This window comes from Lutjanus erythropterus, chromosome 4 (genome assembly GCF_056507025.1).
Source record: "Lutjanus erythropterus isolate fLutEry1 chromosome 4, fLutEry1.hap2, whole genome shotgun sequence".
NCBI classification, from domain to species: Eukaryota; Metazoa; Chordata; class Actinopteri; order Lutjaniformes; family Lutjanidae; genus Lutjanus; species Lutjanus erythropterus.
In genome coordinates this window covers 43,547,781-43,563,718 of record NC_139320.1, presented here as the reverse complement: position 1 = coordinate 43,563,718, position 15,938 = coordinate 43,547,781, and the positions used below count along the sequence as shown (strand labels likewise).

Genomic DNA, 15,938 nt, shown 5'->3' with positions numbered 1-15,938 from the left:
TTTAAAACACCTGACATCCGACGCCATGCAGATATTTAAAGGCCTTGAATGTCACCAAACATGTCAAAGGATCCTGTTTCACTATGTTGTAGTGAATCCTTGCTGCTTCCTTGTGTACACACTGGAGAGGCCATATAAGGCTGAAGATCTGTGTTGGACCTTGAGACTTGAGTCTCGTGATAGCCTCTGAGTGGAGTTCAGTGCAACATGTGGTTTATAATGAAACCTTCTCGGCGCAGGCGATAAGATCTCATCTGTTTGGGAAGTGAGGGGAGACAAGTTCAAGTCCTGTCCTGTCCGAGACTACAGCATGCATGAAGCCGGACTGAGGGAGTAAGGAAGAGGAGCTTGCGTTGCATGGTGGGAGTTGTGTGAAAACGAGCAGCTGAGGTGTGAAGACACACCGTGAAAGTTGAATAACAACTTTAATTTCCACGGATGAGTGAGTTGGAGAAGCAGCGGGCATGACCCGAGGAAGAAGAGGAGGGGTGACGTGCCTCAGCCTCGCGTCTTTTTGACCGTAGATGTGTCCTTCTGACGGTGAACGTGAAAACAACGGGCTGAGCTTTCTCTCTCGCGCTCTCTCTCTCTCTCTCTCTCTCCCTCGCACTCAGCCGTTATATCCTCGCGCACCGCAGCTCGAGGATCAGTTACCGGGTCCCGACCAATCCCCGCGCGCTGTCAGAGCTCGAGAGGAGACAGCAGACCGGAGAGAGGCAGACAGAGACGGAGACAGAGAAGAGGAGAAGAGACGAGCACACACACACACCCAACCAGCTATCTCTCCATCAGTCCAAGCATCGTCTATCCTCCTGCTTCACCCTCTCCAGCAGGCGGACAGCTCCTGTCTCCCCCTCCTCACCCTCAGCTCCTCCTGACTGCAGCTGTGCGGGTTAACCGAGGCAGGATGCGCGATGGGACAAGCGTGCGGACACGCGCTCCTCTGCCGTAGCCAACCGCCGTCCTCCGAGATGTAAGTGTGTGTCTGACATGTAGCCTGTGTATGTTGTGTTTGTACCTGGAAGCTTCTTACCGCCACACACAAACTGAGCGGCTGTGGAGGCGCATGGCGCCAGACTGTTGGTGTAGTAGTAGTGTGAGTGTGACCTGCTGGGTGTCATTATCCCGCCTGACAGGGGCACTGAAGACCCCATGTGAGCCGTGCAGGCAGCTGTCACTATAAACTGGTGGGCAAAAACCACGCAGCTCACCTCCGTGACACTGTAACATGTTTTCATAGTGTGTCTACTCTGCTCTATAGAGAGTTTAGGGACCTTATCGTGCCATTCTATCTTTATGGGCATCATTTCAGCACTCTGATAGGCTACTCTTGCTCTAATATCCCTATTGGGACAGATACATTTGCTGTGATAGCCTCCCTAACTCATTTATATCCGTGATAGTTGTCATGTAAAAATGTTTTTAATGGGCTGACTTTGAGCAGACCACGTCATTCTGAAATACCAGTTCACCTGATTTGTTGTTCAGTAGCTTTACTGGTCAGCAAAACTTAATATGGTACCACTTTCTAATGTGGCATCTATTACAAATGGATTATAAACTGCAATTAACGGCGTTATTAGGCTAATGGTCAATAAAGCATTTACTAATTGTTAATAACTGCTATAAGGTATTAATCAGAACAAATTTTGGGTTGCCAGGTTGTGAAAAAAATTGATTGGTTAGACTTACCTTAGGTATGCATGTGCATACACATATGCAGAAATACACTTTTATGAATAACATTTGTGACTGATTTATTACACATAAAAAAATGTTGCAACCAGCCAAGGGGACTTTCACAACATAGTAACCATTTTTATTCATTTTTAATAACTGATCTTTAAAGCAGTTGTTCCCAAAATGTATACCACAAGTCAAGGGGTGCCATGGGATTTTGTGACAACCATACATTATTACTGCAATATAGACTAACATAGAAAAAGTTATAAATGATTCTTAATTTACACTATCACTACTTTGTATTTACTAATTTCCCAATAGGGAAATGAGTAAAGAGGCTGTATGCCGTCTGTCAAAGCGAACCCCAGTTTTCGCAGTTCACACAGTTGCCAGATGGTGGTAATTATCAGAATGTGTGACATCAAGGCCCTGATTGATTGATGCCTTATTTTTTTCCACCCACAGTCTGGGAACTCTGTCTCTGATTGGTCAGTACTTGTTGCCTCTGTTGATTAGGCTGGTTATATAGAGTCTATTTTACACAGATATTAATACAAGTGTGCCTCAAGATTTTGGTTTGCTCTCTGGTGTGCCTTGGGAACAAAAAGTTTGAAAACCACTGCTATAAAGCATTACATTAGTATGTGAATTATTAGCCATTTGTAAAGCTGTTATCTTCAACATATACACCCTTTATGAAGAGTGTCTTTTTAGAGAGTTACCCTTTGTCCCTTTTAAGTTTTTCGATAATTTTTAGAACAAATACTCCCTCTGAGTTCAGTTATCTCCTTTGAAGCCTCCCAAATGCATCATCACAGAGTTAAAACAGGGCTGCTTTTGAGCATTAATGTTCTTTCCTACCCCGAGGCTGTTTCCTTGTTCATGAACATTGACATTTTGGAGAGTTTGTGGTTTTCACAGGACAGCAAATATATACTGATGCTCGAAGGAGGCTGAAATGATCATTTTAACAATCTAATGCAGTAAAGCAGCCTGGTGTTGCATCCTGCCTTTATGAGGTCTTTATTATGTGTCTCAGAGAGATATGTTCATTAAACTAAGTGCTAATTGTTAAGTTAGTAAGCCATTAGTTGCAGTGGTGTTCACTTTGTGTATGTTTATCAAGATTCCTCTCAGCAACACATCTGTCTGGATAAAAATGAACTTTTAAATACCAGGGCACACTTGGTTTTCAGCTAAATGTTAGTCAATAAAGAGGAGCCCTCGTGATATTGAACCAGATTTCTTCTGTCAGAAATTAAAGTTTGCCATGTAAACACACAACTGCCTGCTCTCACATTAAGTGACGCATCTGCTGCTGATTGTGATCAAAAGACATGGCTGATCAAACAGCATGCACATACTGTATATATGGTGAGAGCTTCCCTTAGGACATATCTTGATGTCTACACTCTGTGTTTTTTTTTAATCTTGTTAGTTCCCTCCCCCTCTCTTATAGCTGAAAAGCATCATTGGTAGATAATAGCACTGTGATGTCATTGTACACTGATTGCACAAAATATTCTCCTCATATCAAGTTTCAACCCTTTTTTGTCTCAAAGTTGAAAAAAAATCCTTGTCTAATGTGTTTGATTCTCTTTATCTCCTCATTCTCTATTGGTTTAAATTCAATAAGGGAAATCACTGGAGGATAATGGCTTTTACTCACCTCCCCTGTGCTTGACAGAAAAGACTTGAGCTCCTTACAGTGGGCATTTGGTGGCCAGTCTAGGAGAAAATACCCAGAGTTGTGGAGGAATAATGAATCTGCCAGGTGGACGTCAGTGATCTCTGACACGCAATTAGTTTCAGTAGCTGGTCTCACCTGCATCCCGCAAGCTGGTGTCGGTTTGACTCACAGACTCAGCATCGGTTAAGGTCATCAAGTGTGATGCTGTCACCAAATACACAAGAGCTGATGTCATGCCCGTACCCGATGGGATGTGTTCCCGATGCCTTGTGATTGAGCGTTCTGATGTGAAATAAAAACCACTTAGGCTGAACATCCACAGCCTTTTTTTGATTTTGATGGTTTTCTAGAGTCTTGGATTCCTGGATTGTAGCTTTGAGAGAGAATTATTTATCATCAGAACAGCACATATACTCAACAAATTATAAACACGTCTTTTGTTTTTGCTCCCATTTTTCATGAGTTAAAAGGTCTCAGACTTTTTCTGTGCACGCAAAATGTTTACTTTTCCTAAATTTCTGCTGCTCTAAATTTGCATTTTATTCTTGAAAAGAAAAAAACATTTATTGGGCACTGAAGTATTGCTATTTCACATTGCGCTAAAGATACCATTTTTTTTTTTTTTACCAGGAGGGCAAAGGCATGACCTTCCCTACTTTGCCTCTGATTGGCTTATCCTTGTATTCTTACCCCAACTTTAACCAATCACTCCTCAACCAACCCAATCAACGAAGGCAGTGATTTCTAATCAGTCAGAGGCAGAGTAAGGTTGGTCAACACTTTGCCTTCAAAATTGGTATCTGTAGCCCTATGTGAAATAACCATAGTTTAGTGCCAAATAAATGTTTATAGCTGTGTTTTCTGTAGTCTTGGATCCCTGGATTGTAGCTCTGAGAGCCAGTTATTCATCACTAGAAATATTGATCAAGCTCTACAATTTCATAAGTCACATGCGTGTATTGTGTCTGCCTCTTATCCTGATATTCTTACCCTAACCAATCACTCCTCATGCTTTAACCTAACCAACCCAACCAATGGAGGCAATACTAGCCAATCAGAAGTAGAATATGGTGGGTCAAGACTTTTCCCTCCTGGGAAACAAAATTGGTACCTTTAGCCCTGTGTGAAATAGTCATAGTTCAGTGCCTAATAAATGTGATTGTGTTTTCTAGAGTCTTGAATCCCTGGATTGTAGCTCTGAGAGCCAGTATTCATTGTCAGAAATATTGATCAAGCTCTACAGTTTCAGGAATCATTTGCATGCATTCTGTCTAAGCTTAGATGTCCATTCAGTCTTAGTTTGTAATGTTTGATGCTGCGACTTTATGTTGCTGCATGTGTTTTAAACAGCCTTTTAGGGAGGTCATATTCAGTGCACTATGTTTATCTGCTGTCATCTTCTTGCATCATTTTAGCAGCCAACAGACATGCGCCCATGTAATCTGTATTTGGGTGTGTGTATTTGTGTGCCGGTGGGCATGTATGTGAACAGTCTTCAGAATGGCAAATATTGCAATTTACTGGAGTGATGCCAGGAAGTCAGATCCCCCAGCACACACACACAGACACACATAGAAATGCACAGAAAGTACACAGCAGCAGCAGTTGTAACCTGACTCCTGATGAGTGAGCATGGGTGTGTGTGTGAGAGAGAAAGAGAGAGAAAGGATGCTGACGTTGCACTGTGTTATCATCAGTAATGGGCTCATCAATACTAAAATATTCACAGAGAGAGACAGAGAAAAAAGGCTGAGAGGGAAGAGGAGGAAAGTGAAAGCAAAGGCAAAGTGGAGAGAAACCACTGTCACTTGTGTTTGCATGCTTTTGCACATGTTTGTGTGTTTGTGTATCGACAGAATGTGTGTGCTTCAGCAAAACATTTGTCTTAAAAACATTAAAATAACTCATTTTAGGGCCACAACTAATGCTTTTCATTATCAATTAATTTCCACCAATCACAAAATGACAAAACGTGAAAATCTTCTCCACAATGTCCCAGAGCTGAAAGTGACCTCTTCAGATTGTTCTTTTGTCCCACATTCATTTACTATCATCACTGGCAAAGAAAAGCTGCAGATCTTTACATTTAGAGAGCTAGAACCAGCAAATGTTTGACATTTTTGCTTGAAAAATGACTGATACAATTAATTGCATATCAAAATAGTTGACAGCCAATTTTCATTTGACTGACCAATCGATTTATCAACAAATCATTGCAGCTCTGATTTATTTGATTTATTTATTTGATTTGTTGAGAAGTGTATATAGAGGCCTCAGTTAGGAATACAACTTTATATGGCCATATACACACACATACATACATACATACACATACTTACAAACAGAGACATATACATATAGGTGTATATATGTATATATAAATATATATACATATATACATGTATTTACACACACACACACACACACACACACACACACACACACATACATATGTATATAAGATCATTATATATAAGATCATTAACTGGTTTACATCCAAATAAACAAAAAAGAATTTAAATTTAGCTGTAACAAATGGGAGCTGTCTTGCAAAACATCTTGTACTCCAGTTGAAGTGTAAATTAAGGATCCTATTATTTTTCCTTCCTGAAAAACAACATATGACATTCAGTTGGCTTCAATCAACTGGTAATATCATGACATGTATCCATCAATCAATCTTCAACTTGACAACAACACAGAGCTAGGATTCATTAGTTAGCCAGCTAGCAGCAGCTTGCTATGTTGGGTGATGACATACTTGTTCACATTAGGGCTGAATATGATAAAAAAGTTGTTTTGCAATTATTTTGACTGAAACTGCATATGAGATAGGCAGTAGTGGGACTGATCACTTTTGCATCACGATGATAAAAAATGATTAAAACCATGCTAGTGTGATATTTGTTGGGGTCTGTACTAAACAAATACGTTTTCTTTTATCTAGAGAACAAGATTTGTACTCCAGGGTATGTCTGCAGTGCTACAGCACATTTTAATGGTCTCACATATTTGCCAGACATTTTTCCAAAAAATTGCAGGTTTTTGAGATTTTGATATTGCACTTTGCCATATTGCACGTTCGATAATATTGTGATTAATTGTGCTCGGTTAGTTCAAATCCAATTCTTCCCAATGTTGTGTCGAACCTGCCTGTTCTTTTTTATTGGGAAATACATCACGATACAGATGCTAGATGCTCTCGATAATCCATTTCATCTGGACTTTATAAGTCTGGTTCCAACACCACCAATGGCCTCATAGCAGGTTTGACAATACATTCAACAATTTTAATCAATTAACTTTGGGATACTGGATTTGGGTTTTAAGTGAATTCAATTCCTGGTGAAGGGTTTTGTTCCTGATTGGAAAGAGCTTTGATGTGTGCCTTTGGCCATACCAAACTGAAAGAATAAACTCTATTTCTCTGAAACATAGCTAAAAGAAATTACAACTGTATGCCATAGCAGAAACCTGGTATCATCAAATTATCCAGGAGACTCTCAGAGGTTATCACTGAAAGATAACCTTGAATGCTAATATTCAATGGGGAACACTGCATTAACCCTGCTCCACTAACTGTACACTTAAATGTGCAGCTTAAACAGAACCAGTATAGATAGTTTTGGAGGTCACATCCCCACATGAACTCCATACTACCTTATCAAGGCTTAGAGGGGGATGAACACAATCCCAGCTCACAATAGGTGTATCACGAGGCACATTCAGAACCACATTCACCCTTACATTCACACTTATGGCCAATTTAAAGTCTTCAGTACCCATTAACAGCATGTCTTTGGACTGTGGGAGGAAACCGGAGGACCTGGACGACACCCATATGTAATTCTATTTAATGGTTCAAGTAAAGTACAGTGTCTCAGTTTCAAACATTAAATTAAAGCACCAGGAAATGTGATCTAGAATAGACTTTTCCCTAATCTAGTACACACACATGTGATGGGTTTCTGATTGAAGTTCATACAGCAGGATTGTAGGAAAGTCTCTTTTTATATTCAAGGGAAATCAAGAAGGAAGTGTAAGTAGTATGGGGAGTTTAGCTATATTACCGCACCAAATTGATTCAACTGAGTGCGCTCAATAAATGTCATAACAAGGCTTGTATTTTGTGGGTGTATATAAGCCAGAGGGAAGGCAATGGATACATTAATTAAGCAAGGCCAACAAGCTGTTTAACATTAATGTTAAACAAAGTGCAGGCTATGTAAAAAGATGCAATACACTGTAACTGTCTCTTTCACTAACTAACGGAGTGGAAACCCATTTTATCATTAGTTGTAGCTAAATGTTGTTTGGTTCTTCTCGACTTGTCTTGTAGTCTGCCAGTCCAGTTTTATCCAGATTGATGTGCCACACTAAAAGCTGTTTACTGTATATCCTTAGCAAATACTGCCGCCCTTAATTGAGATATAAATGGAAACAGTATGGAGTCAGGGAGAAGAGTTTTTATAGAGTGAAACGGTTCAAATGGATCTACTTCAATTAATCCAGTTTTTAAAATCTTAAAACGAACTAGAAAGAAAGAAAATTTACTTGACTTTTCAACATGCACACAAACAAAGACACAAAAGCACACACACAGACTGTCAGTCACATTTTTGACGGCATGGTTGTTAAATTTTACATATAACTGAAATAATCCAAATCAGCATTACGTACAATCTATCTGACTGTGAGCCAGGATCAATCAAATGAGACCAGAGCTGGAAATCTGATAGCATGAAGCAGAAGTGCCACAGAAAATCTCACTGTGAAGCAGGTTTGACTCTTTTACTGATTCGAGTTTCTATGAGTCACTCACCTAATAGAGTCAGATTTTAAAATACTTGAGTCACCAAGTCACAAAAGCCCCCACTGGCCCCAGTGCCCATAGACCGAGCTCACCAGAGACTTCCATCGACCAAGCTGGTGAACTTACAGTTTAGTCCTTCTTGAATAACTTGAATAGGATACAACAACTTTCCAAATGTAATCAGACAGAATGGAACAAATTCTGATGGTGAAATGAGTCGTTTCATGAGGGTTGTGATGCTCATTCATGGAGGGTTAGTGCAGCCCGAGGCAGATCCTCAATTCAGGGCAGGTCTTGCGCCTCAAGGTGGGAGAGTAAGCAAGCAAGTTATTTGTTCAGTGCAGGTCAGACCTTCAGCTCAGTGCATTGTGTGCACTGTCAGCTGGGAGAGAGTTTTTCCTCATGGGGTTAGTTTAATACAGTAATTAACCTGATACATTGCCACAAATATAGTTGAAATAAGAGTGTGAGTGACACTCGGTCTCACCTTGACAAGGAGATGGAGACTCGTCATTCCCAATTCACTTAAAAGAATCTTGAGTTTTGAATGATTGATTCATGTCTCACACATCACCAGGGTTCATTTCAGCTCTGACAAACTCTAGCAGTGGAAAGCGGATCTGAAAATAGGGTGACCGGGGAGAATGGGGGAAATTTGGGACAGAGAGTTTAGGGTTGGCGTATGATGTCTGATGGGTAATAATTAAGAAGTAATATTAATTATTAATGAATATTAATTGATTTTTAGAAAAATTTAGAGTAGCATCATTTGTCTTTTCAGTAGCTAGATTGTCATTGAGCTGTTGGGGCTTATTTATGATAACCTAATCAGTGATTAGGGATTTGGGCCAACTGCTTGTAATTTGTGACTGTCCAGAATGTTTCAGGACATATGGTCATCCTATCTGAAAAAAAAAAAAGATTTTCTCAAAACCTAAGGTACCATTTATGAACCACATGTCCAGACCTGGCCTGCAGCTGTGATTGAACAGGTTATATTAGAGCTTCTTGAAATGTAATAACTTTGTATCCATTATTATTACTGGCAATACATCCCCATAATGAAAGAATTATGCTCTTTTTTCCAATTAAAAAAAAAAAAAAAAATGTCAGAAAATTTATTTTATTTCACCTTATTTCCCAGCTTATTTTCTGTATCATGTCATGGTACATGGGAGGAGTGTGTGTGTGCTTTTGCAGCTTTTTTTCTTGAAACTGTCGTAGTCTTTGTGCCATCTCTGCTGTTTCTATTGTGGGTTCTACACAAGAATAGAAAGCCTGGCCAGCTGGTCACTTGTGGTGGTTTCACACACCTTATTAGGAAGCTGTTATTTTAAAGACAGAGGCTAAAGTTACAGTTTGGTTGATCTTAAATTTTTATATGTTGAAGGTTTAAGACTTAAGCTACAGCAGGTTTAGTGTTGGAGGAAGGTTTGGATTAAGTACAGTTTATAAGAGTTATGTTAAGAATATGGCTTCAGGGAATGAAGTGAAGTCAATACAATGTCATCACATCTCTCTCTCTCTCGCTCTCTCTCTCTCTCTCTCGTGTGTGTGTGTGTGTGTGTGTGTGTGTGTGTGTGCGTGCGTGTGTGTGTCTGTGTGTGTGTGTGTGTGTGTGTGTGTGTGTGTGTGTGTCTGTGTGTGTGTGTGTGTGTGTGTGTGTGAGCCTGGAGGTGTCATGGGGAAATGAGCCTGACAGCTCCCATGGTTCCGAGCTTTGGCTCCAGCAGCTCCTGTCAGCCTTCTTATCTCTATGGACTGTTGCCACAGACAGGTGTTTCTGTATGTGTGTGTGTGTGTGTGTGTGTGTGTGTGTGTGTGTGTGTGTGTGTGTGTGTGTGCGCGCGCGCAGACGTGTATGTGATTACGAGTGTGTCAGTGTATCGAAGTTACAAGTGTGTGTGTGTGTGTGTATGCATGAGTACAGTTGTGTTGCTGTCAGTAATCCATTGGACAGCCACTACTGTGTGTGTGAGGGTTTTTGAAGGTGTTTTTGTCAGCAGCTACAACTGGCATATGTGTGTGTGTGTGTGTGTGTGTGTGTGTGTGTGTGTGTGTGTGTGTCTGTGTTCCCTTGAGAGAATAAGGTGGGAGGTAAAGCAGCTGTGTTTGGGACACAGAGCTTTAGTTTAATTAGAAAACAGTATCAAGTACCTTCAAATGTGTGGCAAAGACCATAATTGATAGGCAGTAGAGGTGTGTGTGCATGTGTGTTTGTCCACTTTACTCAGAACCTGAGGAGTAAATATCTTTAAATAAACCTGGTGTAATCTGTAAAAGAGATGGCATACATCAAATTAGGTTTGACATCCAGCATTAGCACTCGCAGTTGTTTTTACGTTTGTGTTAAAGGTTTGTTGTTCTGCTGTGACACCAGTGCACTGGCAACTTGGACTGAAGGTCATTTCAATTTTAATGTTAACAGCTACATGTGTTTTAGTTTGCATAAGTGTAAGTTTCCTCGTGTTTTTCAGGTAACCTTTGTGTGTCTTTCTTTACACTGGTGGAAAGTTGCGGGGGGTCACAGACTAGGGATAAGTACTGAAGGTTGGTATTAAAGGGCTCTTGGGCTGAATTATTAAAGACCATTGTATTGATGAGCTCCAACGTTACTGGTCCTTTTATCAGTTCTTTGTAAGGTTTGATGTAATTTATTATCACATAACTGCAGTGTAGCGTCTCCTCTTCTGTGTCTGTGTCAATGCAGCTCTTTCATACACGCATATGTACACACACACACACACACACATAGAGCAAGGTCAGTGCACAGCAGAGCTGAGAGGCTGCCAGTAGAGACAGAAGTAACACGAAAATTACTTGAATTGACAGCAACTACGCTCCTAACTGTAAGTGCAAGAAAACTGTGGCAAAGAAAAAGCCAATACTTTATCAATACATCTGATCAACAAGCACAAATTTGTACACATAAGTGAGATATTACTGAGTTTATAAGTTTGAGTGACTTTGCTCTTGTAAAACATTTCCCTAGTTGTAGTTAGTTATAAAAATGAATGAATCAATGAATTCTATATCTGTCCTGAATTTCTTCGTCTTTCAATATAATTAACATGAAGTAAGAACAGACTGAGCAGAGAGTGATTTTCTTCACCAAAGAGTTTATTTAAGTTGTTTCATGCTGCTCTTGATTGTTACTGCTGATAGCTGCTCTGCTCCTTTACTGCTTTTGGGATGAAGTACATCTTACTGTTAACTACTGATAACTCTACCATGTGTACCTGCTGTAAACTGTCTGGACACCGCATTGTCCTCACAGCTGAGTTACGCCTTTATGTGCCGTCAACAACATGTTGATGTTTAGAAAATCGATTTTTGATTTTTTTTTTATGATGCGATTCTGAATCTTCCACATCATCACAATGCATTTCAGAATTAAGAATTTCCCTCACCCCTAGGTTCTGCCAAGACAAATAATTCTGCGACTGGACTGGGACTGGACTGTTGCCAAGCAAAACATTTTCCTGCTCACTGTTAGCTTAGAAACTACTTTATGTAGGTCTACATGTCACCGCGGATGGAGCTATAAAACTTCCTCAAGACTGTACTCAGCTCGCTTTTCTTAACAGACTGAATGTCCATGTTTATATTTTTGAGACCTTCTGTGGTACGGACCAAACAACCACACCGAGACCACTTGAAAAGGAGGGTATCAGTCTCCTTCCAAGCAGGCTCTGTTTGTGGTGTGAAAACAAACAAACCAATCATAAGATTTTATCATAGTAGATATTTGATTTGATTTAAAAAGCTAAACTACTAATAAATCTGTCTGCTGACAAAGTGATCTTGTTTTTGATCTGATTAAGCCATGTATAGAAGCACACGTAAGTGTGGGATTTTCCTGATTAATAAGTCAAACCCTGTTAAAACTGCTGTTCTTGTATCCTACTCCTGTAAATCCTATTTCAGTGTAGTTCCCTCCTGATTGATTGGAATTGGCTGAAGAGATAAACAGAAACATAGGACAAACTAATTTATATGGGACAGTGCTGAGGATGAATTTCAGTCTTGCAACCTGTTCTTGAGTTTGGTGGTACGGCAGCAGATACTCTGTATCTCCTGGCTGATGGCAGCAAGATGAACAGGCTGTGGCTGGGGTGGTTAATGTCTTCTAGTAGAAAGTGTGTGACAGCCATCCCACTGTAATAAGCCCTGATACATTACTGTGTGCCTCTTTTTCGTGATATACGTGATTAGAAGTCCCAGTGCTGTTATACTCGATATCAGTACTCTTGGAGTGCCTCTTGTCCAATCAAATCACTTAGTCAGTTGTGTAAATGTATATGTAATTCCTAATGGGTGTGAGAATTACCCACACATCTGATCTCTTATAAATTTTTTGCACTTACAAACCTGGTAGTAGTAACGGTAAATCCTCAAGCGGCATACTGTGTGTGAAATAAAAGTGTCTGTTTGAAGTAACTGCTGAAAAGAAGTGGGAGATAAAAATGACACGAGATGACTGAAGTGAATTATTGATGAATCTCAAATTCACAGACACAAAAAAGGCTTTCACACAGCTCAAAAAATCACGAGTTCACAGTGTAGCGAGGAGAGATTACTTACTCTCATATCCTGTTTTTCATTCCTGTGGTTTTTATGTTCATTTTGTGCAGGTTAAGAAGGCTAAAATGGCACTGTGAAGTCAGTGAATCCCATGCTTCTGTTTACCTGAAGTGATTTTATTTTGTTTTCAAATGGTGTCATTACTTTTGCTGCTTCTATGGTAGGTGTTATTATCTTTTCTGTTTTATTACTGATATTAATCATGTGTTGCAGTAGTAAATCCACAGCTGTTGTCTGCAGATGTTTTTAGCAGTTGTTTCATATTGCTCTCACAGTAGCTGTGTCATTGCTTTGCTGCTATAGATCCAGCAGTTTGTTGTCCAAAGATATATTGATGTTGTTACAATCGTTATTATTACGACTGTTATTGTTGCCATTGTTGTGCTCGACCTGTACAGTAGAGTAGCAGAACGTGTTCCTATGCTCTGGTTCCTCTTGCCCTGACTGCAGGGCTTTTTCTCATTGATCGGCTCTATTGATTGGCTCACACAGAGATAAAGCCACTGACAGGCTGCAAAAGTGTCGCATTTGGGACAAACAGAGGTTTTGTGATGCTTGTAGTGAATGAAACGAGTCGTTCAACAGCTTATGAACACCCTCACTGAACATACATAAACGGATGCACACATCCGTACATGCTATGTACAATGCCTCATATGCTGTAATAATTTTCACAAAAGGCTGATTGTATTTCTGTCTGCAGGCTAGTATACATCCAATATTTTGACATAAACTCCATTATGACCCTGCAGCTATTTTTATGCCGAATGGAAACATGGTAATGATTATTCTGATCACATGGCTGATACTACTGAGTGTTTGTGTATCTATCTGTCCTCACTGTCTATTGGTTGCCATTGGGTTACTGGTTTGTTATTATTTCCGACAGGCTAACCCTCTGTTCTCTTCATCACCTGATTTGTGTGCCATTGTCTCCATCTTTCCATTTATCCTTCTTTTTTAATTTTCTCACGTCTCTGGTCTGACTCGCCACCTCTCTACCCTCGAAAATTCCACCTGCCAGACAGAAACAGAGACAGGGAGACGGGGACAGGTGTGACAGGGAGAAGAAGAGGCTGCTGAGATGGCTTGATAGATGAAGGGCAGGTGTTTCATCCTAAGAGGAGTCCAGGTTGCCTGGCAACTAATGGTGTCACAGGTTACCCTACATATAGGGGTATTATATTTCATCAGTCCTAGATGTAGTCTTTCCTTCTTTTGATGTGTCTGTATATTTGTCTTTTCACGGTCTTGCACACATTCATCAAGATGTATTCATGTTAGTGTGTGTGTGACTGAGCCTGGGTGTGTGTAAAGGTGAGTTTCCTCAAAGGTTTTGTGATGAGTGTGTGACAAGGTGGCTGCTGCACATTTTTACAAGAGATTTTTCTTCTTCATCTTTTCTTTCCTTTTCCTTGGAACATGATTACACACTGAACAAATGACAGCCTATGAGGGGTAAATCTGCGATAGGCAAAAATGTTATTTGGCTTTGCGATGGTGATATGACTTGTGATAAATAAACAAATATTGAAGTGTGCATGTTCAGAAGGTCAGCCAACACCTCTGTTACCGTGCATTTTAGCTTGTCTCCTCTGGGATACCACAGCTGTTTAGCATGTTTTACACAGAACTTACTTCAGTTTCCTAAACCCAACATAATTCCAAATAGCAGCAGTGCTGCTCTTTTGCACCACAAGGTAAACTACAGCTGTAGTCTTGGTTTTCTCTCCTTTCTCAGCTGTCGTGCTACCTAAACTTGCAAACTGACACAGATTACAGTAATCAGAAGGTAGCTGATGACAAGGTGGGGCTTTGTCTGATGGGCCAAATAGTGCAAACTCTTGACGCCTTTTTTTTTAAAATAATTTTGTTCCAGGCAGTCTTTTGCAATTTACTGCACATGTTCATAGCGCAATGATAATATATATACAATTTATTGGTCAGCCCTAGTTGTCAACGAAAACTAATCCAAGCAAATGTCATACTTAGGAATGCATCAAATGTTTCACTTAAATGACTTGTAAAAAATGTGGATACATTTTATAAAGGCACAAAGTGTGATCCAATACCTCTTAATAATGCTGTTGTGATTTTTTAGATCACTGTTTGTAAACATTGGCACAAAACATACACATATTCATTTATCTTGATTTTACCAAATTTATGTGGTAAAAATGGTACAAATTGGGCCTTAAAAACTTGTGTTGCAGAAATTTTAAATGATTATGATGTTTATGTCACATTATGTTTACATGTAGTGTGCCAGCTTTAGTTGTTGTATTAACGAAATGCAAAATCTTTTATTTGTCTGTGCTTTCCCTAAGTTGACTTACCAATGCTAAATTTAACATTTTGTGCTTGTAATTTTGCAATGTACCAATGCTTTGGTGATTTTTTAGCTTCAAAACCCTTTCTATTATTACCAGCCCTCTAGACTAGTGGCCAGTCCTGCTCCTCGGCTCTCAGGCTCCTGCTGGTTTTCATTCTCACCATTGAATACAGACTCATTTTCACCTGGGACACCAGGTGATTGATTCAGCAGGATGACTGGGCTTCCCACTGGTTTTCTAAGGCTCAGACTGGATTTGGCAAGTACACATACATTAGAGTAGAACCTGTACTTGCAAACCCCAGTGTGCAGTAATTTCTGCAGTTTTTATAACTTAATGATATGAGACACTCTTGTCATCTAGTCTTGCCCTGACTGTTTTGTGTCTAATAAAAGCAGCGCTCAGAGTCAGATTAGATAAACTGTCATCTTAACATAGATAACAAAAGGTTACAGTCACATCCTACAGTTTGCAGACTGTGTATTAAAGAGAATGCATCACACTGATTATTTTATTAATTGATCGATTACTCGTTTTGAAAAGGAGGTTGCATTACAAAAATGGAGTGGAGTGCTAAACCCAAAGTCAGCATATTCCAAAAAAATGAGAAGGTAGCACCTCTCAAGTCTTCATGTCAAAGAGGACAAATACTCACATTGCACTTTAGTTCACAAAATAGACAGTGATTTACATGCTTTGGCACAGAGCCGTCACCAGCATTTTCTAGACCACCAGTCCAATCTAGGGATGCACCGATACTGATACCAGCATCGGGTATCGGTCCAATATTGTCCTCACATACTTGTACTCATAAAACTACTCCGATACCCCACAC

At 39.9% G+C, this 15,938-nt stretch overlaps 1 protein-coding gene across 1 annotated transcript in view; it reads left to right on the top strand.

Moving 5' to 3' along the window:
• The first annotated feature begins 207 nt into the window (after window positions 1-207).
• pde2a (phosphodiesterase 2A) overlaps window positions 208-15,938 on the top strand; it is a 223,201-nt gene continuing 207,470 nt past the window's right edge. Inside the window, exon 1 of the mRNA XM_084718087.1 lies at window positions 208-973. Coding sequence (XP_084574213.1) covers window positions 915-973 — 59 coding nt within the window. The 5' untranslated portion in view covers window positions 208-914. The remainder of the gene's footprint in view (window positions 974-15,938) is intronic.